At 42.2% G+C, this 27273-nt stretch overlaps 1 protein-coding gene across 6 annotated transcripts in view; it reads left to right on the top strand.

Annotated features, from left to right (window-relative positions):
* NMNAT1 (nicotinamide nucleotide adenylyltransferase 1) overlaps window positions 1–25879 on the top strand; it is a 53169-nt gene extending 27290 nt beyond the window's left edge. For 4 of the 6 annotated variants that reach the window (XM_046661027.1, XM_046661026.1, XM_046661024.1 and 1 more), the window contains exons 2-5: window positions 17719–17889; window positions 19541–19724; window positions 22468–22610; window positions 22946–25879. In XM_046661027.1, the coding sequence (XP_046516983.1) occupies window positions 17775–17889; window positions 19541–19724; window positions 22468–22610; window positions 22946–23346 (843 nt within the window). In that variant the 5' untranslated portion in view covers window positions 17719–17774 and the 3' untranslated portion in view covers window positions 23347–25879. Of the gene's footprint in view, window positions 1–5631; window positions 5750–17718; window positions 17890–19540; window positions 19725–22467; window positions 22611–22945 lie in introns of all 6 variants that reach the window. The other 2 variants (XM_046661025.1, XM_046661023.1) reach the window with 1 other exon arrangement.
* Window positions 25880–27273: the final 1394 nt, after the last annotated feature.

Genomic DNA, 27273 nt, shown 5'->3' with positions numbered 1-27273 from the left:
TCTTAGTCCACATTTTTAAATTCCTCATATGAGTGGAGTCATGCAGAGATTGTCCTTCTCTAACTGGCTTATTTCACTTAACATGATTCCCTCAAGGTCCATCCATGTTATTGCAAATGGAATGATTTTGTTCTGTTTTGCAGCTGAGTAGTATTCCATTGTATTATGCACCACATCTTCTTTATCCATTCATCTGTTGATGGGCACTTAGGTTGCTTCCATGTCTTGACTATTGTAAATAATGCTGCAGTGAACATTGGGGTACATAGGACTTTTGGGATTGCTGACTTCAAGCTCTTTGGATAGATACCCAGTAGTGGAATGGCTGGATCGTATGGTAGTTCTATTTTTAATTTTTTGAGGAATCTCCATGCTGTTTTCCATAGTGGCTGCACCAGTTTGCATTCCCACCAGCAGTGTATGAGGGTTCCTTTTTCTCTACAACCTCTCCAACATTTGTTACTATTAGTTTTAGATATTTTTGTCATTCTAATGGGTGTAAGGTGATATCTTAGTGTAGTTTTGATTTGCATTTCCCTGATGATCAGCGATGATGAGCATCTTTTCATGTGCCTATTGGCCATCCATATATCTTCTTTGGAGAAATGTCTTTTCATGTCTCCAGCCCATTTTTTGATTGGGTGGTTTGATTTTTTTGTTGTTGAGTTGTGAGAGTTCTTTATATATTATGGATATTAAGCCTTTGTCAGATATATGACTTGCAAATATTTTTTCCCAGTTAGTGGGTTGTTTTTTTTGTTTCAATCCTCTTCATTTGCCTTGAAGAAGCTCTTTAGTCTGATGAAGTCCCATTTGTTTATTCTTTCTATTGTTTCCCTTCTCTGAGAAGACATGGTGTCTGAAAAGATCCTTTTAATACTGATGTCAGAGTGTACTACCTACGTTTTCTTCTAGAAGCTTTATGGTTTCAGGTCTCACCTTTAGGTCTTTGATCCATCTTGAGTTTATTTTGGTGAATGGTGAAAAAGAATGGTCAATTTTCATTCTTTTACATATGGCTTTCCAGTTTTCCCAGCACCATTTGTTGAAAAGACTTTCTTCTCTCCATTGTATGCCCTCAGCTCCTTTGTCAAAGACAAGCTGTCCATAGATGTGTGGTTTTATTTCTGGGCTTTCAATTCTGTTCCATTGATCTGTGCACCTGTTTTTGTACCAGTACCATGCTGTTTTGATTACTGTAGCTTTGTAGTATGTTTTGAAGTCAGGGATTGTGATGCCTCCCGCTTTGTTCTTCTTTCTCAGGATTGCTTTAGCAATTCAGGGTCTTTTGTTGCCCCGTATGAATTTTAGGATTCTTTGTTCTAATTCTGTAAACAATGTCAGTGGGATTCTGATTGGGATAGTGTTGAATCTGTAGATTATACCAACTTTTCTTAATCATTCATTCATTCATCTCTTGATTAATATTTGAATTGTTTCCAGTTTTTGGCTATTATGTATAAAGCCAAACCACACAATTCTTTGTATGGACATATGTTTTCATTTCTCCCCATTATTTTTAAGCTCTCTTCTTAATTCTTACCTAAGATCCTTTCTCTATGGCATGCTTAAGGACCTTCCTCCATCAATTATTTGCTTTCTTGCAGCTTCCGTGGCTTCCTAGTGGTGCTTTCCCCTTGACCTACCAATGTTCTAAATCTGTTCTTCAAAAAAAAATCAAATCAAAGAAACAATCTTCTCTTCACCATGAGAGCCTGTTGAAGACAGTGTTCAGTATCTCTGGGTTTTACTGCTAGGTTCTAGTCTATTTCTTTCTGCCTGCTAGATCTCTCGATGTGGATGTCCTATATGTACCTCACATTCAACACCTATAAAACGGTAGCCTGTCCCTTTATGCCTCTCTCCACACCTCCCAACCTGTGTTTCCCAAAATACTCTGTTGACTAGTGGTACACCATCCACCCAGTCACTTAAGTCAGAAATCTCTTCCTCCTCCATCTGCTCCTCCTCCTCCTCCCCTTCTCCATTCAGTTGACCGATCCATTTGTAAACCCTTGACACCGTCCCTCCTGTTATTACCCTTCCTCGTCTCTCATCTCTGCCGATGCAGTGCTCCAAAGTAGTGCTTTGCAAACTTGACGATGCGTGCAAATCACCTGCGGATCTTGTTAATATGCAAATTTTGATCCAGTAGGTCTAGAGTAGGGCTTGTGAGTCTTCATTTCTAACCAGCTCCCAGGTGATGGCCATGCTGCCGGTCATTCTGTCTTCACTCACTCTCTTGGTAATGTCATCCAGTCTCATGAGTTTAAATACTATCTGTATGCAGATGCCCCAAGTCTGTAGTAAATCTCTAGTCTGGACCTCTCCCCTGAACTTGGTTCTGTTCTCCATTTGCCTACCTAATGTCACCATTTGGATGTCTAATAGATATCCCAAATTTAACTTCTTTATACACTGAGTTACTAATCTCTCCTCAACCTGCGCCATGGCCATCTTTCTCTTCTTAATTAAAGATAACTCTATTCTTTTAGTTGCTTAGGCCAAAAACTTAGAGAATCCTCAACTTCTCTCTCTCATAGCCCACAGTCCATCCATCAGCAAATCACCTTGGTCCTACCTATCTGATATATCCACAGTCTCATGACTTCTCACCATTTGTGCCATGTCCACTTTGGTCCAAGTCTGCATCAGCTCTCAATTGGGTTACTGGAGTAACTTCCTATGTGGCCTCTTTGCTTCCACCCTCATTTCTCCCTATATTCCGTTCTCAACTTCAGCCAGAGAGATCCTTTAAAAATATATTAGATCATGTCACTCCTCTGCTCAAAACCCTGCATTGGCTCCCTGTTACCTCTTTGACTACATCTGCTGCTCCTTCCTTCTGTGCCTCAGAAGGAAGAGTGCCTCAGCCATTCTGATGTCGCTGTTCCTGGAATGCGACAGGCATGCTTCTGCCTCAGCTTTGCATTGTTACCTTTGTCTTCCGTCAGATACCTGCGTGGCTCACTCCCTTGCCTCCTGGAATTCTTTGCTCAAATGTCACTCAGTGAGGGCTTTCCTGACCGCCCGGTTTAGAATTCCAACACTGCTTATCCTCTTGCCCTGCTATGTTTTTCTCATAGCTCCATTACTTAATATGCCATGTATATATATGTATCTATCTTAACTATGTTCCCCAACGCTGGAATGTAAGCTCCATGTGACTAAGGAATTTTGACAGTTTTGTTTACTGCTTTATTCCCAGGATCTACAGCCTAGTAATTGCTCAAGAAGTATTTGCTGAACCATGATGAGTGAATGAGAGTTATTTCTAAAGTGCTCTGATAGGTTTCTCCCTATTTAAACCCTGTAATATATCCCCATTCTCTACAGGATAGAATCCAGGCTCCCTAGTATCACATCTGAGGGGGAGGAGACCCTAAAAACAGTCTTCCAATGTTAACTTTTTTAAAAATTCTAGTAAAGTAAAAAAAGAAAAAGAAAACTTCTTTGTGGAATTTTTTGACCTCTCCCTAGTGAAATATTTAACTAAGACGGGTCTAATTAGGAATTCCATTATTACATATCTTTCTTTTTTTTTTTAAGGATTGGCACCTGAGCAAAAAACTGTTGTCAGTTTTCTTTCCTTTTTTTTTTTATTCTTCTCCCCAAAGCCCCCCAGTACATAGTTGTATATTCTGGTTGTGAGTGCCTCTGGTTGTGCTGTGTGGGACCCCGCCTCACATGGCCTGATGAGTGGTGCCATGTCCGCACCCAGGATCCAAACCACTGAAACCCTGGGCCGCCGAAGCGGAGCGCATGAACTTAACCACTCGGCCACGGGGCTGGCCCTACATATCTTTCTTTTCAATATAAGAAGAAAATATATGTTGAAGACAATAGTATGTCATATACAGCCAAACTTTCAGATTAAAATGAGCAGTTGGAAATTTGCTACTCAATTCGATTAGTAGCTAGAAGTTTTTCACTTCTAGGGTTTAGCAAGTGTGGGAAAAGTAGTATGAAGACTAATTTTAAATATAAGTTTTTTAAATTTTTAAATGGGAAGTAGTAGATGTCAAACATCAAATATTTTTTCCTTATAGGAAATTTAGTGAGTTTAATGCTTAATATTTTTTGTTTCTCAAACCTCCCTTGATGTTGTCCCAGAAAGCTGATCATATGTGCACACCCCCCACGTTTTGCTTTGAGGTTCAGAGATGTTATACCCCTGAAGCCCAGGCCCCCGGCTAAGAACCCAGAACAAAGCATCCCCCCACACAATAGTTGCTCAACAAAGTTCCTTCCCCTCTGAGCGAACATGGGTCATCACAGAGAATTTTGTTAGTCTGTGAGGGAAGTTGCTGATTGTGGCTGTCTAAATTATGAGAGAGCTGAAAAATAGCCGTTTTAGAATTTTATCATTTTCACCTGTATCAGAAAGAGTATAGTTTATATTTCGTAAGCTACTAGTAGCATAAAACAGATGTTTCTTAGTGAAATTAACTCTCATGAAACCAGATTTGGTTTTGGAGGAAATGATAAAACCATAAAAGTAAGTAAAAGTTCGGTTTTATAGGTGATGGATTAAAGTGCTGGTTCAAATTATGCTTCAAGTTATGCTTATCAATTATGAAACATAATTTCATTTTCTGAAGTTATGTTAAGAATGTTGCATAATTTCAAGACACAGAAATACCAAGCAGCCTTGGTCTTAAGAAGCAGCTTCTTGGGAGCAGACCCCGTGGCCGAGTGGCTAAGTTCACACGTTCTGCTTCCGCGGCTGAGGGTTTCGCAGGTTCGGATCCTGGGTGTGGATATGGCACCGCTCATCAGGCCATGCTGAGGTGGTGTCCCACGTGCCACAACTAGAAGGACCCACAACCAAAAATACACAACTGTGTACCGGGGGGCTTTGGGGAGAAAAGGGAAAAATAAAATCTTAAAAAAAAAAACAAAAACAGCTTCTCGGATTTACAAACAGTTAAAAATTTCTAAATAGCGAAAAATCGTTGGATTCTGCCGTGCGTTTTGAAGGTGAAGCCACTAGGATTTCGTGATGGGGCGTGGGGAAAGAAGGGCATTAAGGATGATTTGAGGTACAATTGTCCCCCGTTCTCCATGGGGGCTACATTCCAAGACCCCCAGTGGGTGCTGAAACCACAACTGGTACCAAAGCCTCTATGTACTATGTTTTGTCCTATATGTTTATGTTTGAGGTGCGACAGCAGAACTAGCGCATATTTCTTTTTCCTTCTTCATATTTTTGTGGGTAAAAGATTGGTTCTTACCATAGATCTTAGCAACCTAAGCATACGATTTTTTTCCTTCCTTATTAAGTCGAGAACTTTCAGCTTTTCTCTTAGAGGAAGCACTTGATGGCTTCTCTTTGGCATACCTGAATTGCCAGCATCACTGCTCTTGTGCTTTGGGGCCATTATTAAGGAAAATAAGGGTTATTTGACTGCAAGCACTGCCATACCACGACAGTCCATCTGATAACCGAGATGACTACTGAGTGATTAATAGGTAGGTAGCATATTTGATGTGGATACACTGGACCAAAGGATGATTCACGTCAAGGGCAGGACAGCAGGACAGTGCGAGATGTCATCACGCTACTCAGAAGGGCGTGCAATCTAAAACATGAAATGTTTATTTATGGAATTTTCCGTTTAATATTTTCAGACCACGGTTGACTATGGTTAACTGAAACTACAAAAAGTGAAACCACAGAGAAGGGGGGACTACTGTACTTGGCCTTGGCAGCTGGAAGAATGGAGTTGTCATCTGCTGAGATCTTCAGGTAGATCAGGTTTGGGGGGGTGGCAAGATAGAGAGTTAAGAAAAAAAGGAAATTCCGTCTGATAGAAATACTATCTTGAGATAATTTGGCATTTATCTGACATGTTAATGTTTGGTTAATGAGGTCTAAAGAATGTAAAGGCTGTGTTATTATTTTTTTTTAAAGATTTTATTATTTTCCTTTTTCTCCCTAAAGCCCCCCGGTACATAGTTGTATATTCTTCGTTGTGGGTCCTTCTAGTTGTGGCATGTGGGACGCTGCCTCAGCGTGGTTTGATGAGCAGTGCCATGTCCGCGCCCAGGATTCGAACCAATGAAACAGTGGGCTGCCTGCAGCGGAGCGCATGAATTTAACCACTCAGCCACGGGGCCAGCCCCCAAGGCTGTGTTATTTTTAAATAGTTTCTGTCAATCATAGTAACAGAATTATTTCAGGGGATTTCATTATTAATGTATGATGGTTCAGGTTTCTAATTCCTAACTTTCAGCACTACGTCTGGGATGTGGAAGGTGCTCAGAAAATGTCGATGTGGTGGGTGGCTAGTGTGTTTGTTAGGTAACCTCCTCTCCAGTGGGTACCACCTGAACAGAGCAACAGATGGAGCACAATCATTTCCAAGTGTGAATGTCTGTGTCTGTCATAGTTGTGTTAGGAGATGTTTATATTGAATTTGTTCCTCCCACCAATAGATACTGTTCTTTTCCTCAAGAAATGGAGTTGTCTCCACTTTGTAAAGACGTTGAGAGCATCTGTGATTAACTAGCTCCTATTTAAAATACCTCAGGATCTGTGGAAACACAGAAAAAGTAAGAAGACAAAACATCAGGAAGGGTCAATTGACTGTTTTCTCTAGACAACAGTTGACTGTCATGATGCAATAGATTGTTGTAACCCATATGGAGGAGACTGTGGTCACTTTTAATCTAGAATTTCCCACTGCGTTTTTTTCTTTTTCTTTTTTTGAGGAAGATTAGCCCTGAGCTAACATCCGCAGCCAATCCTCTTTTTGCTGAGGAAGACTGGCCCTGAGCTAATATCCGTGCCCATTTTCCTCTGCTTTGTATGTGGGACACCTGACACAGCATGGCTTGACAAGTGATGCATAGGTCCATACCTGGGATCTAAACTGGTAAACCCTGGGCTGCTGAAGCAGAACGTGCGAACTTAACTGCCGCGCTACTGGGCTGGCCCCCTCACTGAGTTTTTAAAGAAACAATAAATCAACCTTGTTCCAAAATACAATCTGAATCCCTGTTCTTTTGAAACTAAACCTTTGTTCATTGCTAAGATTTTTATTTTCCTTCTTCCTTTTCAATACTTATTTCTATAGCAACCATCCAGCTGATACCACTAACTTCATTGAAACAAAAAAAGAGGTTTGGAAAGTCAAAGTAATGACTTTTTTATTTAAAAAAGCCTTTAGTAGGAGATCCTTATTTGGAGAGAATTTGGTTGTGATGTCAATCCTTTGATTTTGGTTGAACTGTTCCTTTTTATCCAGTCGGCAGTCATTAATACTTAAAGACAGCTTTCTTCCAAATGACTAGTTTTGCTGTGATGTCCAGCTGACCATTTCTCCTAGGAGCAGCAGAGTAGGAGGTGGTCGTAGGCTTGGTGGCGGTGCTGCTGGGGCTGGCTCAACCTACTGAAGACGTGTATATGAGGCAGGAGACCAGCAGGGCTCAAATGCCAGCTTCAGACTGTTGGTTTAGCATCTGGCCTTGGGTAGGTCACACTGGCCAGCCAAATCAGTCCCAGGCTTGAGAAAAGCACTGTAGGATGAAGAATGGGGTCTCATTAAATGGAGTGGAAATAATGTGAGAAGGATGGCTTTTTATACCCCATTCTAACCCTCTCTGCTTTTCTTTACTTTGCTTTCCATACTCCTTGGCTTCTTGGAGCTCTTGCTTTAAGAGGAACCAGGCTTCCCCTGCCATGTAACAAACAGTCCTAGCTGAGCTGAGCTTTCCCTGAAGGACTGGCAAGGCTTTGACAAGCATAGGTTTCTTGGGAAGTTTTTTGCTTACCTGTAGAAACCAAGCTGCTCACTGACAGCAGCACAGACAAGTAGTAAAGTTCAGGGGTTGTTTTTTCCTATGTTTAGAAGGAAAAAGGCACTGTGAGGAATACTTGTCTTTTAATTGGAACACATATTTTAAATGTTTTTGCTGAAAGGATTTAAACAAAGGCACCGACTTAGCACGAGATAGAAGGCTTGCTGCTTAATGTGCCAAACCCGATCTAGCAGTCCCCCTGTTGATTAGTGTCCCAACTTTTTTGTTTTTTTAATTTGAGTAAAGTGGAATTCACCCAGAAAAAAGAAAAATCTCTCATGGAATTTTTAAACTACCCTGGTGAAATGTTTTAACTGTCGCATACCTGATTAGGAATTCTGTCTCTACATATCTCTATTTTTAGTGTGAGTAGAAAATAAATGTTGTAGACTAATGGTGTATTATATACAGTCAAGCTTTCAGATTAAGGTGAGCCTTTAGAAATTCAGTATTTGAAAACGTACACAGTCACTTGCCAAAACTGTTAACACCACAGTGCAGACTCCTTCACCAAAGGATCCCACGCCAAATATGGAAAACAGCCTCTTTAGTGCCCGTGGGACCGGGTCCATGTGAGTAAGCAGCACAGTGAAACCTACCAGGACAGCAGAACAGCGTCAGTTTACTAGGTTTGATCATCAGAAATACATTCTTGAATGCAAACCTAAATAGAACGTGTTTCCTCGCTTTCCTACTGTGGAACAAAAATGCTCAAAACCTAGCCAGGCTAAGGTGGGTTTCTCTGATACAGGTCATGTTCTTATCATTGGCAATGCTGGTGATAATAACGATGACCATTTTCTGAATGATTCCCCCATTATCTCATTTAAACTTTACAGCAAAACTGTGAAGCAGGTATTTTTATCTCCGTTTTATAAGTGAGGGAAGGGAAGCGCAGAGAGGTCCAGTGACTCCTGTTGTTGTGGAGCGAATGTTTGGACTGGCCTCCCTCTGTCTCCACAGCCAGTGCTCTTCACCATTCCATGCATTGCCTCTTGTGGAGTAGTGATTTAGTGGGAGACTCTTTCTAGAATAGCGCCTAAGGCATTCAGAACTATTTTTTCGTCTTTAAAAAATTTAGACATAGTTTTTATTTAAATCACATATCACTCTTATAAGCACACACAAAGGAAAATATAATCAAAATGTATTAGGTTATTCTTGGGGCCGGCCCCGTGGCCGAGTGGTTAAGTTCATGTGCTCCACTTCAGCGGCCCAGGGTTTCACCAGTTTGGATCCTGGGCACGGACCGAGCACCCCTCCTCAAGCTGTGTTGAGGCAGCATCCCACATAGCTCAACTAGAAGGACCTACAGCTAGGTACTTTGGGGAGAAGAAAAAAAAAGATTGGCAACAGATGTTAGCTCAGGGCCAATCTTTTAAAAAGGAAAAATTCTTGAGGCTGTCCCAGCAGCATAGTGATTAACTTCATGTACTCCAGTTCAGCGGCTCGGGGTTCGCAGGTTCAGATCCCGGGCATGGACTTACACACCACTCATCAAGCCGTGCTGTGGCGGCATCCCACATACGAAATGGAGGAAGATGGGCCTAGATGTTAGCTCAGCAACAATCTTCCTCACCAAAAAAAAAAAAAAAAAGCTATTCTTAAAACTTCTCCATGTTTCAGAGCCTGGCTCCTCTGTATCACTCTTTGATTTTAAGCTGTCAAGGTCCCTATTTTTCTACCCAGTATCATTTGCTCAGTAGCTACGTATTGAATGAGTGAATAAATCTGGTATTTTTATAACTATAAAGAATTTTATAACACCAATAGTAATTATTTGTATTTAACTTAATTTGGTTTCATATTTAAACTGTAGGACAACTAGAAGAGTTACTAAGGAACTTTTTAAAAATTTCCTTCACCTGAATTTTAGATATAACTTTTTTGTTAAGTTTCACTCTGTTAGCTCCTGAAGAGCTGCAAGTCCTATCTTATCCATTTTTGTTCTGTCAGTGTTTTGGCAAATAGGAGACACTTAATAAGTGCTTGACAGAATGCACGCTTACCGATTGTGAAGAAAGTAAAGATGATATTACCAACCAGGTTGGTAAGGAGAGGTTGACTGCAGTATCGAGAAGAACTGGGCCTAGAAGTCAATACGCTGGGTTGTACATTAATTTATTACTTGTTAGAGGAAATCCACACTCTAAGCATAACACTGGAAGGCACTAACCCTTGAATTCGAATCCTAATTCTGGCACTAGCTTCATTTGGCTCCAGGCAACTAGCTGCTCTTAAGAACCTTGGTTCCTGGGGCCAGCCCAGTGGCACAGGGGTTAAGTTCACATGTTCCAGCGGCCCGGGGTTCACCGGTTTGGATCCCAGATGCAGACATGGCACCGCTTGGCTAGCCATGTTGTGGCAGGCGTCCCACATATAAAGTAGAGGAAAATGGGCACTGATGTTAGCTCAGGGCCAGTCTTCCTCAGCAAAAAGAGGAGGATTGGCAGCAGATGTTACCTCAGGACTAATCTTCCTCAAAAAAAAAAAAAAAAGACCCTTGGTTTCTTTGCCATGACTGCAAATTAATGCTGTAAAACAGCCCACAAGTAGTATTAAGAATTATTCATATTCAAAATTGGTGGACAACTAATGTTTATCATCTTTCTAACTCATGTTAATTTGATATTTTGGTGAAAAAATATTTTGTGGCAATTCTGGCCTTCTGAGTGAGGAAATGTGCCCTACTGCACTTCAACCTCCTGTAATAGAAGCTGGCGAGTTTGAATTAGGCTAATTACAATGAGTGTTACAGTTTCTGTTCCTTCTCTGTCACTTAAGTGTATTCTCAGTTTTCAGATTTTTTTAGAAATTCCACGTTTTTAGAGCTGCGATTTTTTATTTTGAATGTATCAAATTGCATTTGCTTCATTTGCCCAATGACAAAGTTATTAACTGACTGACTTTTTCTCCCAAGACTGATTTCCATCCTAGAATCTGAAATAACATGTCGGATCATAACCTAGTCGAGTGTGCCTGTGTCGCCTCAGCCTGCAGACTTAGCTCACGCTGGGCTGTTGGGACCGGTCTCTGAGGAATCCGTAAATTGAAACATTGGTGCCCTCGTTGTCTCCCATTTAATGGCTTCTTAGACTAGAAGAAATATGTCTTGATTAAAAGTTAAACTCAGTCTGCCCCAATCCCAGCTATCCTCACGTATTGAGATTCTTGACTTTTCAAAAAGGTGAAGCAGGTGACTGCCATTAATAATAGGGGAAAGACGATGGGGCAGGCTGCAATTAAACATGTAACAGAAGGCGCAGAGAGCACCCGAACCATCTCCACAGGTGAGACACATGCGTGCTGAGCCACCAGGTGAGGGGTTGGCTGGGGAAAGAACTTACCTTAGCAGAACATAGAGCTGGAGGACCAGAGTGGTGATCCCAAACAAGAACACAGTCACTTGGCTGCATGGGACACGGCGAGTTATGTTTTACGTTACTTGTTTAGTGATAAAATGGCTTAAGAAAACAAATTCAGGTTCTATTTCATGATAATGTTACATTAAGCCACAGAGATTAAGTTTTAAATATAGCAAAGATGGATTGAGATCCATCCCACTAGAACAAAATTGTGTCTAATAGTCACTCAGCATAAGAGCTCCCATTTATTATGCTCCTGTATAACAGGCAGTATTGATAATGGTCTCTAAGGAATCTTTAGAACCTTGGTTCCTTCAACATGAGTCTAAATTAATGCTGTAAGACAACCCACAAGTAATTGTAAGAGTTATTAATATTCATAATTAGTAGACAAATGTGTCAAACATTTTTTATTCACTTTCTCATTTAATGTGCACAAAATCCTGTGAGGTAGGGACTGTGGTTCTCAATTTCATAAATGAGAAAACTGAGACTAAGAAAGATTAAGTGGTCTTGTCAGAGGACAAACACCTAGTAGTGGGTGGTAGAGCTAGAATTTGAACGAGGTCTGAGAGTCCTAACCAGGCCCCTGTGCTGTGCCAGCTCTGCACAGTGTGACCCAAGTAAACCCAGAGGTTACCCACCTACCACTAGTTACACAACCAAACCAAGTCTGCTCTTCCTGCTGAGACAGTTTGGAAATTATTTTGAGATTACGTGTAGGTAGTTTCCATGCATAGAAGAAAGGCTTCCTCGTTAACTAGTAGCTCTCTTTCTTCATCATAAGCTGTATTATTCACCTCCGTTATTTATTTTATTAATCAGTTTAGCACTGAATGACTTTAGGATATTTGTAGAAATCAAATCTACCCTCCAAAGACAAAGATTTATCCCCAAGGAGGGTACTCAAAAAAATAGGCAGTTTCAAAATGTGCCCCAGATTGTTTAAAGCAATGGCCCATTGTTAAAACTAGAATATGCTTAAGGTGACTATTTTGAAAGGAATAGCATCTTATTAGAGGTGTAAATTCCAAGCCATTGTCAAGCCAATCACGTTATTTAACAGGTCAACATTTAATTACAGTGAGCAATGTGAAATGTGACAAGAAAAGCCAAACAGTTGACTATTTTTTTTAAGTTAATGTTTTAAAAACTGGCTTAATGTTTACAAAATGCCTTGTTAATGTTTTAAAACTTAAAGGGTCTGTGATTTAAAAACAGAAAGTGAATTTTTGTTAAACTTTAAGACTGCCTCCGGAAGAAATGAACTTTTTGTGGTAGAGAGCTGGGAAGGGACACTTACAGCCTGAGCCGATGAGATCTCGGCAGCCAGCAGTGTAGACGATAGGCTGTGTGAGCCAGACAAAAGTGAATCATGGTGACAACGGTCCTTGAGCACCTGGAGCAAGGCAAGGAAGATCCAGAACAATCCTGTTAGAGCTTCCAAACCACTTCTACATGCATTTTCTGCCTGCCGTGTCCCCCTTCCCTAATACATACTCTTCAAGGATGCAGAGGAAGTACTCTCCCATGGAGAGGGACAGATCCTCGTTCTCTTAAAGCCACCCTGACATGTGATAGGAGCTCACTGTAAGTTAATTCTTCTGTGGCTTTGAGGGTCTAGAGTCTCGTCTGAGCTCAAGTTGACTGTGTTCACAGTGAATTGATAGAACAGAGCAGGATATTTGAGAGGTCAGGAGTGTGACAAGGAAGAAAGACAACTACCTTTAAGCTAGATATCACCTTCCCCCAACTCCATCCACTTCCCTTCCCCTGGGGAAGACCTGGAAACCTGAGCTCATCCCCAAGGCCAGGGAGGGGCTCCAGGCTCTTTGTTCCATCCTTCCCTGAGCAGGCGCAGCTCCCTTGGGGCCTGTACCTCCTGTCCTCAGACTTACTATTCCTCCAGCTCCCAGCTCCCTCTCCTCTGGGAATGGTGCTGACACTTGAGATGGGTGGGGCTGGAACTGACACACCTCCAGCTGAACCTAGCCCCTCCGCCATAGTCCTAGAGGTCATGGTCAGCAGCTGGCAGGACACCCTGATTTCCCTGTGGGCCCAGGGTCCTGTGGGGATGTTGCATTACCACCACCCCGTAATACCACAGGTACTTTGTATGGAAATTGAGGGGTAGGGGTGGGAGGGGTGGGAACAAGCCGCAAGTGAACCCTGGTACCATCCTGGGGATGATAATAGAAAGGTAGAATATTTAAATCATTCGTAGCCAATGAACTCAGTTTTTAATGCCATGTGGAGCATTCCTGACCCTCGTCTCCTTTGTTTACTATCAACAGTGAGCAGTGTCCCTGTGATCCCTACCTCTGTGCTTTGTTTGGAGAAGGCCTCAAATATTTATTGAATAAATGTTCCTTATTTCCATTCTCACTGACTGTACTTACACTGAGGCACTCATGACTTTGTAACTGGCCTTTCTGGCTTGTTTTGCTCCTTCCAATCAATCCAATGGCTTCTCCATCATCAATATTATCACTTTCCTCACAAATAACAGCTACTATTTATTTTAAAACTGTGCCAGGCGATAATGCTGAGCCCCTTGCCATGTCTTACCCTCAAAATAACTGAGATTGGTTATCATTATCCCTATTTTACAGATGAGGAAACTTAGACAGAGTTAAGCGATTAGATCAAGCTCATACGATCAAGTAAAGGTTTTAACACCCATATCATGCTGCTTTTTAGAACCCTGTTGCCACTCTATTGCTCAGAAACCTTCAGAGGTTCCCACTGACTAAGAGATTAAAGTTCACATTCCTCATCTCCCCAGCTAGGAGGGCTCGTTTCCAATCTACACAGCTCCAGTTTGTCTCCCATTTTTCTTTTTGTTGAGAGAGACCCTAGGAGTCAAGAAACTTAAATTCTAGCTCTGGTTCTGCCACTCACTAGCTCTGTCAAACAAGAGCATAGAATCAGAGCCACGACTGAGTTGGTGAACCCAGCCGACTGGTCTGAACACTATTGGCCTACAAATAAATGGTCCTGACACAGGTCTTTGAGTGTTGGCAAGTCTTACAAGTGCACAGGGAGGTGTTTATAGCCTTACTTTCCAATTCCTTCTCAACCCATTTTATCTTTGAGATGTTTGTAATACTGAAAAATTAGAAAAACCTAAATGTCCAATAATAGATTAACTGGAAAAACTAAATGTCTAAAAATAGCTTATTATTTGGAACAAGCTAAATGCCTTTGGCTCAATTCTTTTTTGTGGTGAGGATTAAAGGAAAATGTGTATGAAAGTATTGTATAACTTAAAAAGTATCATACAGCTGTTGATTTGTTTATTGTCATTCATTATATTTCTACAGTAATTATAAAAATACTTTAAACTTTACAAGTAATTCCCCAAAAGATCCCAAAATGCTTTGAGCAATTCGGCATCCCTGGAGTTATATTTATAAGCTCTCATAATGATTATTTTGAAACATAGTTTGAATATATAAAAATACTTTTTAAAAATTTCCCAATAGCAAAAGTATTTTTACCATTGATAGTTAATAAGGGATGTTTATCAAAGAAATAACCCAGAACTGAGTGATTTGAGTTTGAAATGGAAAGGTACACTGAGTCCCAGCACAACGAATGAAAAAGACTGCCACTAAGACACACCATTGTGGCATTTCAGAGCACTGGGGATAAAGAGAACATTCTACAAATCTTCCAAAAAGAAAAAAGTTACATAAAAAGGAACAAGAATCAGAATGGCATCAGACTTTCAACAGCCGTATTGGATGCTAGAAACAATGAAGAAATGCATTCATAATTTTAAAAGAAAATTATTTCAACCAGTAATTCTCTCAATTAAGCTACTCGTCTCTGAAGGAGGAATAAAGACATAATCTAACTTATTTTATTTCCCATGTGCCTTTTATTATGAAGCTACTTGAGGATATGCTCCAGAAAAATCAGGAAGTAAAACAAAAGAGACAATGATGCGGTCCTAAGAAATAGGGGGTCTAACTCAGGAGAGAGATGAAAAATATTTCAGAATGACGGCTGCACAAAGGATTAGAGATTTTCAGTCCAGATTAGAGAGAGAGTTCTAGAAGAAAAAGCCTCCAGGACAAAACAGATTCAGTAGAGTAATAATATTTGGTTGAACCATTTGAAATTGATGTTTTTGTAGATTAAAAAGTTAACCGATAGCAACGTGATACGCAGCATTAATAATAGCTACATTCATAGTGTTTGTTATGCGAAAAGCAGTGTTAGGTGCTATACAGGTATTGTCTCATTTAATCCTCAGAACAATGATGAGGTAGGTACTATTATTTTCTCTGTTTTAAGACTGAGAAAACTGGGACAAAAGAAAGGTTAGGTTAGGATCAGGTTGCCCAAGGTCATCCAGCACATATAAGTATTGGAGCTGCCATTTGAACTCAGGCAGTCTGATTTCAGAGTATAGATTCTTAACGATTATGGTATATAGGCATGAGAATGGAGGATCCTTTTCTGTGGAATCTGACCAGTCCCAGGGGAAAGACCTGCAATACCAACAGCCAGGGGACCATACAGTGAAGCCCACTGTGCACAGGCCCTGCCTGCCTCTCAGGACTTCCTATCAGCTGGGTTTTTTTTTTCCCTGCTTTATACCCCCAAACCCCCCTTTACATAGTTGTATATCTTAGTTGCAGGTCCTTCTAGTTGTGGGATGTGGGACGCCGCCTCAACGTGGCCTGACGAGCGGTGCCATGTCTGCGCCCAGGATCCGAACCCTGGGCTGCCGCTGCAGCGGAGCACGTGAACTTAACCACTTGGCCACAGAGCCGGCCCCCATCAGCTGTTTTTGAAGGAAATCTAAAATGCATCATTAGTATTGGTGGAGAGATAAGAGAATGCATTGGCAAAACAAGAACAGAATACCATGAAAAGGAACATTCAGAGGACAGAAGTCTTAGAAACAAATATAATAGCAGAAATGAAAAGCTCAATAGATGGATTGGAGGATGAAGTTGAGGGTATCCAGAAATTAGAGCATGAAAGTAAGAGGTGGGAAACAGACGAGAAAAGAAAATTAGGAGATCAGTCCAGGTGCCTCAGCTCTAAATAATAGGCATTTCCAAAGAGAACAGAGAAAGTGGAAGGCAGAAAATAATCCATGAAATTATTCAAGGACATTTTCCAGAACTGAAGGTTATGAGTTTTGAGATTGAAAGGGCCTGCTCAGTGCCCAGAACAAGGGGTGAAACTAAAGCCACTAGAAAACGTCATTGTAGAATTTCAGAACACAGGGGACGAAGAGATCTTACAAGCTTCAAGGGAGAAAAGAATGTCACACAAGTCACAGAATTGGAAGTGACTTTGGATTTCTTACTATTAACACTGCAATCTAGAAGGAATGCCTTAAAAATCCGGTGAGAAGATGATTTTCAACAGACTAGAGATAACCTGTGTGTATACGTGTGTATGTGTGTGCGCATGTGTGTACACATGGAAGTTTGGGAGTGGGTAGGGAGGGTATATGAGAGCTGATCCTCACAGGTCATAACAGAAAGTAAATAGGCACTGTTTACACTGGATCAATTAAGGAATGGCATTATAAGCACCTAATATAGAATTATGGTAGAATCTACTGGAAGAAATAGCTGAAAAAGTTAAAAGTGGTTGCTTTTAAGGAAGCTGAGTGGAGGGGGAGGGGTTGGTGAGCAGGATATGGTCAGTAGCTATTGGTTTTCATTATGGGCCTCTGTCACCCTGTGATTTCTAAATCTATATACATGAATTTGTTTAATAAAATTTTAAAATCACTCATCTTGCATTACTTCATTAGGGTTATGGAAGGATCAAATGGAATAATTGATATGAAAAAGTTTGTGAATTGTAACAGTTATTCAGTTAAAAGTGATGATAATGATCATGGCTAAGAGGCAGAATACTGTTTTGTGGGGCAGGTTGTTTGGGAGTTAGATTTGGTAGATGATGATGTCGTTGTGTCAGTTAACTATGGCCACAGTAGTGCAGTCACACAACTTCAGCAGCATACAACAATAGACACTCATTTTTGCTCTTGAGTCTAGAGTCGGCTTGTAGGTTTGCTGATCTGAGCTGGGCTCAAGTGATGTCACCTGGGCTTGCTTGCGGGTCTGAGCCAGTTTCTGTGGTTTGGCTGGTCCAGGATGGCCTCAGCCACGTAGCTAGAGGTTGGGTATCTGTCAGGGGAAGCACTAGCTCTCTCCCACATGTTGTCATCATCCAGCAGGCTAGCCTGGGCTTGTTTTCGTGGCAGAGGCAGGTGTCCAAAAGAGGCTGCAAGTGCACAAAGCCTCAAAGGCCTAGGGTCAGAACTGGCACACTGTCACGACTGCCACATTCCTTTGGCCAAAGCAAATCACGAAGGGTAGGAAGGAGATCCCATCCCTTTATGGTAGGAGCTGCAGATTCACACTGAAAAGGAAGGGTGGAGAATTGGGGCCATTTTTGCAATTCATCTAGCATAGTCATTGAAGCCAAATATTTTTATCCATCTACTTGGAATGAGAACATGGAAGGACATCTAAAGACTTGTAACTGAATTTATTTTCTTTTTCCTTTGTAGACAATAAGGAAGATATCTGAGTTTTCCAATTAGATCAACGAGTTCAAATTCTTAGCATGGAGAATTCAGAGAAGACAGAATTGGTTCTCCTTGCCTGTGGTTCCTTTAATCCTATCACTAACATGCACCTCAGGTTATTTGAACTGGCCAAGGACTACATGAATGGAACAGGTAGGAACAGTAACCAACAGTAATGGGGTTTAGGGGGGCTGGCCCAGTGATGCAGGCGTTAAGTTCACACGTTCTGCTTCAGCGACCCAGGGTTCACCAGTTTGGATCCCAGGTGCGGACATGGCACCGCTTGTAAAGCCATGCTGTGGCAGGTGCCCCACATATAAAGTAGAGGAAGATGGGCATGGGTGTTAGCTCAGGACCAGTCTTCCTCAGTGAAAAAGAGGAGGATTGGCAGCAGATGTTAGCTCAGGGCTAATCTTCCTCAAAAAAATAAATAATAGGGTTCAGGACACGTTACCCCAAAATATGGCACGTTGGATATTTTAAGCTGAAGGAGTTTGAGAAAAGAGCAAAATCAATAAGGTCACTCTGATGTTTCCCCCACCTTTCTCCCCGGAAGCAGGTCATAAAACCCTCATGTGAGAGGTGCACTCCCTCTACCAGGAGGAAGGGAGCATCTTTATCTCCAAAGAAGTCAAACAGACAGGCCTTGCCGAGTGGCCCCCAGTTTACTGCGCTTGCCCTGTACTCTTTGCCCTGTCATATTTCTCCATGACTGTCCACTCTGCATCAAACCTAGCATGAATGTTCTCAGGTTTAACTATTTCTTGGGGTTCTCATTTCCTTATGAAGGCTCCCATGTCACATAAACCTTCTGTTAAATAAATTGGTATGTTTTTCTCTTTGTTTTTAAAGATTGGCACCTGAGCTAACAACTGTTGCCAATCTTCTTTTTTTTTTCTGCTTTTTCTCCCCAAATCCCCCCAGTACATAGTTGTATATTTTGGTTGTGGGTCCTTCTAGTTGTGGCATGTGGGACGCCACCTCAGCATGGCCTGGCGAGCAGTGCCATGTCCGCAGCCAGGATCCAAACCAGAGAAACCCTGGGCCACCGAAGTGGAGCATGCGAACTTAACCACTTGGCTGTGGGGCCAGCCCCTGTTTTTCTCTTGTTAATATGTCTTTGTCAGTTTAATTTTCAGACCCAGCAAGGGACCCTAAGAGGGTCGAGGAAAACGTTTTCCTTTTCTATATACACACAGATTTCTTTTGTTTCATTACATAAGTGATCATGCTGTATGCCAAGAGATAGATGGATGGATGCTGAAACTCACTAATAATCCTAATAATCAGGCAGCTAAAATAATAAATGAGATATATTTTGCCCATCACATTGACAAAAATTTTTAAACTTGATAGTGTCAAGTGTCAGAGGTTGGGGAGAAATGGGCTTTTGTATGCACTATAGGTAGACAGTACAAATTGATTAAGGCTTTTTACAAGGCAATTTGGCAATATCAGTCGAAATTTAAACTGTGCAAGGGAATGGGGAATCAGTGTTTAATGGGTGCAAAGTTTCCGTTGGGGAAGATGAAAAAGTCTGCAGATGGACGGTGGTGATGTACAGTGTGCATGTCCTTAATGCCAAGGACTGTACACTTAAAACGGTTAAAATGGTAAATTTTATGTTATGTATATTTTACCACATTAATGAATAAATGAATGAATGCGTGAAGAAACCTGAATCCCGGTTTACAAAAATAAAGTGAAAGGGGATCTGTGATTATAAAACCATATTGATGATCATACTTCCTGTGCATAAAATGTAATTTGTTATACCTTATACCAAATCTAACTCTTTATCCAGGAAAATATAAAGTTATCAAAGGCATAATTTCTCCTGTTGGCGATGCATATAAGAAGAAAGGACTCATCTCTGCCCATCACCGAGTTTTCATGGCACAACTTTCCACCAAGAATTCAGAATGGGTGGAAGTTGATACGTGGGAAAGTCTTCAGAAGGAGTGGGTAGAGACTGCTAAGGTGCTCAGGTATTCATGGGGAAAGCGACTTTGTGAGTTCGTGGAAATACATTGGGGGCTGTTGTGGCTTTTTACCATGTTTCCATGCTGCCTGTGTCTGAACCACAGATTTGCAAAGCTGTCACTCGATTTGGAAAGGCTTGGGCTGTGCCCTTCCTGTGTGAGGTTCCTGCATGCTGTGAGGCACAGCAGAGCCCATGTATTCCTTAGTCTTTACATCTTTCATTACGTTCTGAGATGTTTGCACGCTCGTTACTATGTATGTCTCTCTTAGAGAATATGCCTAGAGAAGGCTGCCTGGCCTGTCTGTGCCCCAAATGAGAAAGGCAAAGTTGTAAGACGATGTGACCATCATCAGTCTGCTTAGGTATTAAAGAGAGAGGCAGAGTGAGCTGCTTCCTGATGAGCAGAAAGAAGTGGGAGTGAGAGCCTGGTTGGCAGTTCTGCCAGGTCCTGGGCCCAGGGCACGAGATGCTCAGTGCCTGGCTCCACCTTGCTGGCTGCTGCCAGCGGGCCTGCAGTGACAAACTTCTCTAGGGCTTTGATTTAAAGCAGCATTTCTCAAGCTTTTTTAACCTGTGCTCAATTGGCCAAGAAGATTTCGTCAGGCTTTCTCTTCTGTATTTTGAATTATAAACAAAATTTTTGTCACTTTCCACAATAAAACTTTAATTATAACAACCAAAAAAAAGATGAGAAGTTGTGATGCTTGTCATGGACAGACCTGAGTTTAGGTACTGCTTCCATGACAGCATAAGGGGTTGTCAGAGATCTCTGTGCTCATAACTTTGAGACAGTTCCAGTTAAGGATTCAGAAACCAGAATGAGTAACATCTAATTATTACTTAATATTGTCTTGAGTATAAAATAAGGGCTTTCTGACAAACCTTTCTGTCTGTCTGTTCTTAGAGTTCTGAACCTTCTGGTTCTGACTGTAGCAGTTGGGGTTCATATAGGAGCTAGAAACCACTCTGAGTATTTTAAGCAGAAAGGGATTTAGGTGCTTATGCAGAAGTTGTTGAAAGGACTAGAGGAGTGGAAGTGGGGTTTGTTTCAAGCTCATACCTCCTCAGCTGCAGTCAGAGTTCAGGAAGCCCTTCCTGCCCCTGCTGCCTCCAGTGCTGCTGTGAAACTCCTAGGCTCCTAAAGCTGGTGACTGGACAGTGGAATGAAGTCTGGCCACCATGCTCACGCTGTAAGACATTGCTTGTCAGGCTCTACAGCCGCAGAAGGATGGCCTCTGCCTCCCTTCTGCCTTCCAAACCTCTCACGAGTGAATCTCATCAACAGAATCTGGATCACATCCGCAACCTGCTGCAAGGACCTCTGGGAAATGTGTTTAGGGTAGGATCGGACACTGAGCCAGCAGACAATATCTAGCACAGCGACTTATCAAGAGGCCTGACTCTTCAGGCTTGTCAGGCAGAAGAGAGTCTCCCCTGTTCATTGGCTAGAAAGTCGTCCATCAGACATCAGGCTCCTGCGTCCTCACCTTACATAGCCCTCCTCAGCTCCATGGTAACCCTACTGTTCATCACATACTAACTCAGCAATTCAAGAGGGAAGGGATTTAGGGGCATAAAGGACCCATAGTTGGCTCCAAGTGTAGCTCATGTTACTTGGGTAGCTTTTCCCAGTAAGGAGGCATTGGGCCTCGTCCTGCCAGCCCAGAATAAAGCTGTACCCAATGCTGCCTGTGGTCCCTTCCTGTTAGGCTCGGCCACTTGCCCCGCTCTGGGACCTTATCCTTGGCGTTGTGGTTCTTAATTACCAGGTCAAGCCACCCTCTTCAGTGGTCAAGAGAGGGCTCTGGAGCCAGACTGCCGGGATTCAAATCCTGGCTCTGCTCCTTATAAGCTGAACGGCCTTGGGCAAATTAATCAGTTTTCTCTTCTCTCAAGGGGACTAATAAGCAATTCTGATATAATGGTGGCAATAATGTAGTTGCTTTATAAAACCAAAACCTTCACTCAATGAAGTTGTTATTGAATGCCTTGTATCTTCCAGGGTGTCTCCTAGGAGCTGAGAGTTATAACTCTAAGCCTTCACTTCCTCTCCATTATGGGAATAATAATAATAATATTATTATTTATGACATGGGATGTCAAGAAGATTTAATCAAATAATCCATGTGAAGGATTTAGTGTACTTCTTAGCATATAACAATGTTACTTTTTGGGGCTGGCCTGGTGGTGCAGCGGTTAAGTGCGCACATTCCACTTTGGCGGCCTGGGGTTTGCCGGTTTGGATCCCAGGCGCGGGTATGGCACCACTCGGCATGCTGTGCTGTGGTAGGTGTCCCACATATAAAGTAGAGGAAGATGGGCACGGATGTTAGCTTGGGGCCAGTCTTCCTCAGAAAAAAGAGGAGGATTGGCGGCAGATGTTAGCTCAGGGCTAATCTTCCTCAAAAGAAAAATAATAATAATACTGTTACCTCTTGTTATTATGACAGACACAGAAAGCCTAGGATAGTAATAGCTACCATTTGGATTCCCCTGCCTTCCATTCCCCATAGCCAGTCCCCAGCACTGCAGTGTGATGGCCAGCATCCGTTCTGACCCGGCAGTACTGTGTCCTGGTCGGCGTCCATTCTCACTGGCCAGGCATTGTGTGTACCTGTGGTTAAGTGTTTTTAATATCACCCAGCCTTTAACATTGGATCAGAGGCTCTTAGGCATCTCCTGAGGGGCGATATTTTAGTTAAGCATTGTGAGAAAAAGGAATGTTCTCTTGCTTTGTTGTTTTATAGACACCATCAAGAGAAACTAGAGGCTAGTAGCTGTGGTAACGAGCAGGGCTCACCTGTGCTGGAAAGGCCTGGACGGAAGAGGAAGTGGGCTGAACAAAGACAAGATTTTAGCCAAAAGAAATCCCTAGAGCCAAAAACTAAAGGTCTGTATGTTTTACCAGGACTTACCGACTAGAGTTGATAAGATTCTGGAGCTGAGCAAGCCGCGCTTTGTATTTTCGTTCATATTCAAAGTGTGTGGGTACCTGGAAAATGCACTCTGTTAGTTCTGTGATGGGAGAGAGGGAGAGTAAAAGCACCCTGAGCTTACTTCTCCTGCAGTGGTCTGTAACTTTTCAGATGTCCTAGATCTCTTTCGAGAACCTGAGTCCTATAAAAACTATGAACCCTCTAGCCAGAAAAACACAAATACAGATTCATTTTGATAAAGGGAGTTATTAGAAAAGCAAACCCTAAAGCTGTGTTTTCTTCTTCGCAGGTGTGCCAAAGGTAAAGCTGCTGTGTGGGGCAGATTTACTGGAGTCCTTTGGTGTTCCCAATCTGTGGAAGAGTGAGGATATCACCCAAATCGTGCGAGACTATGGGCTCATATGTATTACTCGGGCTGGGAATGATGCTCAGAAATTCATCTATGAATCCGATGTGCTGTGGAAATACCAGAACAACATTCATCTGGTGAATGAATGGATCACCAATGACATCTCATCCACAAAGATCCGGCAAGCCCTCAGAAGGGGCCAGAGCATTCGCTACTTGGTACCAGATCTTGTCCAAGAATATATTGAGAAGCATGATTTGTATACCTCTGAGAGTGAAGAGAGGAATGTCGGGGTTATTCTGGCTCCTTTGCAGAGAAACATGGCAGAAGCTAACTCATAAGAAGTTCTACAGCCTGATATTTTGGACTTCCCTTTTGGGAATTTGAAACAATCTAGGTGTTTGTAACTGGGGAAAGGAATTGTGATCCTGTTTCATAAACTAAAGCTTGACAGTTTGGGGAAAAATCAGTAGTAAATGAAAATCAGATTTATCTTATTATCAGAAGTTGCTAAGATGAATGTTTTCAGTATGATCTTTTTTTTTTCCTATAGAAGGTACAGATCTCTTTATCTTTAAAATAAGAGATTAGCAGCACTAAAACCAGACCATTCAGTCAAATTAACTACAAATAAGAAATCAAAAAGGACATCCTGGCTTTACCACATAAGAGAAGCTAAATGTGAAAAGCGGGAGTCCATTTAAAATCCTGAGTTTAGCTATGGAGGGAACTAACATTTTGTGCATGCCTGTTTCTGGGCAGTCTTCACCAAGGGTGGCCAAAGAAGTAATTCTTAAAATAGAATAGTTTTATGGTTCATGAAAATCGTTCTGTGACAGAAACAGGTCTAAAGTTAACTTTCTAATGAAAATAGAATAATTTACCTTTTTACAATTTATATTTCATACCTACACCACTCTAGATGAAGGATTTATAACTCTGCAGAAGAAAACAAATACGTATAATTGTGCAATTACATAGTCAGATCTGAAACCATGATTTACAGGAGGAAAACGTTGGGCCTGGTGGCCTAGTGGTTAAGTTCGGCACGCCGCGCTTCGTGGCCTAGGTTCGGTTCCCGGGCGTGGACCTACACCGCTCTATTAGCAGCCATTCTGTGCTGGCAGCCCACATACTAAAAAACAGAGGAAGATTGGCACAGATGTTAGCTCAGGGTGAATCTTCCTCAGCAAAAAAAAGGAAAATGTTGAATAAAGCTGGCAAATGTAAACTCTACAGCTCTTGACTTATTCTTACTAAAGTCAACAGGGCAACTTCTCAGAGATAAGGAAGGATGCAAAGCCTGGCACCCAGTAGGTTTCAGTCTCTGCTGAATGAACGAAAAGTTAGGATGTCAGGTCTGAGAGATGAGCATCATTCTTCCCCTCCTTACCTTTTTGGAGTTTGAGTTGGAGCAGCACTGAAAAATAACAATCTAGAAGCAGATGAAGCTATCAGAATTTGATTGATTTCTTCTCCTGGAAAACTACACTTAGTTCATCTGAATCGTTGTGTGAACTGCAGAAAGGTTCTGTTGTTAGAAACTTCTCTTCTACTGTGGTGCCTTCATACCCAGAAATGCCCATACCCTGCTCAGCTATGAGTGCATTGACCTCAGGACCCACTGAGTAAAGCATGTGGGAGCTCTCCCAGGAGCCCTGGTTGTGGTGAAATGATCCTTTGTTATACTATTTATGGATTAACAACTTTGTATATAGAACAAGCTACTTGGCTTCTTGTCCCAGTACCAAAGATGCTGCTGATGCCGTAGCCTGATGGCATAGTTTTAGGTATCCTCAAGGACAGAACTTCCTGTTTGGCTAATGGAAATTAGAACAGTGAATTTCACAGGGGAATAAATATTAATAATTGTTGTGAATTCCACTGAGAAAGGAAAATATGCCATTGTTTACCCCCTACCAGAACTTTTTCATAATTTGCTTTCGTAATGTGAATTTTGAGTTTAGGAAATGTGTAAAGCTGGTGTTTTGTTTGTTTGTTTGATGCTGGTGTTTTTTTATGTGTTGCACTCCTTTACCCCTTAGGTTGTTTGTATAATTTCAGTGGAGCCAACAAACTTGAAACATCTTCTACTGGCAGCTTCATTCAGTTGAACATACAGCACATGGAGAGATTTGTTGTTGTTTCCTTGTTCAGTGGACAAGTGTGAACAGCAAACGTTTTAGACAGGAGTTGTGGGTTCTCCTTGGTAATCAGGGTGCAGAGGTTGAGCCAGAGATGTGATTTAGGTTCCTCTCCTGGCATCAAAGGATGCTCTTCCTTTTTCTGCCATCTTGACGATCTGACCCTAGGGTGGAAGGAAGCATCCACCCAGGTCAGCATGCAGGGTAGTTGGAAAGCTACTATCTTCCTTACCCAACCTCTCTGATTCAATTCTCTGGGAGCCCAGAAGTCACTCTATTATGAAATGGGCTCCTTTAACTTTTATCTCTGGGGGCCACGGGGCATTCACTCCCCTGCCATTCTCATAATTGTTCCCAAATGATCGCAAACGTTCACACGGCGTCCACCCAACAGTGAGGATGCTAAACAGTGTCCATCTCTGCATTCTGTGCCTACTTTACCAGTGGTGCCCTTTGAATTTCACAATACCAACACTTATTGAGCACTTACTGAATACTGGGCATGTGCTAGTGAGTGCCTTATATCATAAAGAAACTGGCATGATTAGGTGACTGGTGTAAATGGCAAAACTGAGTCTTGAATGAGCAGTTTTTCTTCAGGGCCTGTGCTCTTAACCTGTCATTTCCTTCCGCAACATATTATCATTCAAAGAATGACATTTTAGCCAAATCTTGACATTTTCACCCACCCTAAGAAGATGAGTACAAATAAATAAAACTTTCAGCAGTATGATAGTCCAATGGTGATGTGCGATGTGTCCAGACCACACAGAAGGTCTCAGTTGAGCTTGGTCAATGTTGGCAGTTCCTTGGAACTAGAGCAGTGAATGCCCATTGGAGGGAGGAGATGCTGAGAGCCATAGTTCGCCCTTAGCCAGCAAAAGAAAGAAAACGTGCCCAGATGCCCATGCTAGTAGCGTAATGCGACCCTGCAGCGCTATCGCCTGAGACCGAGCAGAAGCTTCTGCCTGGGAGGCAGGGTTCTAGTGCCTGGCATGTCGTTCAGCTGATTCGAGGGAGTCACTTGACTCTCAGGGCCCCTTTCTATAAAATAATGTGATTATCTCTGCAGCCCTTCCCGTTCTGAAACCTTATCAACCTGATGGAGAGTTGGCACTCACAATGGCTTCTCACCAGTCTGAGCTGCCACCTGTCCCTTCCCTTCTGTGTGACCGGGGAGTATTTCTTGGAATGCTATCATTATGCGAAGTGCCAAGGGGGGCACGCTAGTACAAGACAGCCTGTGCCACCGTGTTGCCCATCGTTAGGTGGGGGGAGATGCTGCATTTTGAGTATCAGTGAGGGACTCTCCAGAATCACTCCTGAAGCCTTCCTAAAAATGAGCGCCCACGGGCCCTGCAGGACAGGAAACCAGGTCAGAGGGCATTCCGGGGGAGCTCCTTATACTACAAGTTATTTGTCGTTTATCTGAAGTTCAAGGAGTCCTGTTTCTGTTTTATTTTTGTGCCAACTCTGGCAACCTTAGGTGGGAGGAACAACCTGAGAGGAGGTGTGAAGAAGACTAGGCATGCCACTGTGGGCTCCCACCAGGACAGCAGCCCCACAGGCCGAGCTGCGGGATGGGATGTGAGGGCACGTAAGGAGGAAGCTTGGAAGGGCCCAGGTAAGGTTTTTGTCCCATTAACAGTGGTGCCTGGCACATGGAGGGAAATCCTCTGCTTGGCTCCTCCTCAGGGAGGGTCACCCTCCTCTTGCTGTCCTTTAATGAAATTGCTACGTCAATTTCAGCACTGGCATTCAGATCCATTTCTGCCTCAAGTGTCTTACCAAGTCTAATGACTACAGGAGACAGTTTTTCCCAAATTCAGTTAAACTGCCCAATAAATTTTTCCAAACCAATGGGTAATATGACAAAAAAGACATTTTAAAACATTAGAGAAAATATCAAACATGGACAAAATCAGTGATAATAGTATAGTGATCTCCTGTGTATCCAGGTCTCACCCCTGGGGCTGGACTGAGCTCCCTGATGGCTTTGCTTCCTTGCATTAGGAAGGGGAGGTGTGGAGGGTGTGAAGTTTACCCAGTATCCACACCACTCCTTGCTGGACCAGTATCAGACTCCATCAAGTGACAGAAGAGTCGTCCCTACAAGTGCCCCTC

The sequence above is a fragment of the Equus quagga genome, chromosome 5, assembly GCF_021613505.1.
Source record: "Equus quagga isolate Etosha38 chromosome 5, UCLA_HA_Equagga_1.0, whole genome shotgun sequence".
In the NCBI taxonomy this organism is placed as follows: Eukaryota; Metazoa; Chordata; class Mammalia; order Perissodactyla; family Equidae; genus Equus; species Equus quagga.
This window is presented reverse-complemented; position numbering and strand designations above follow the sequence as displayed.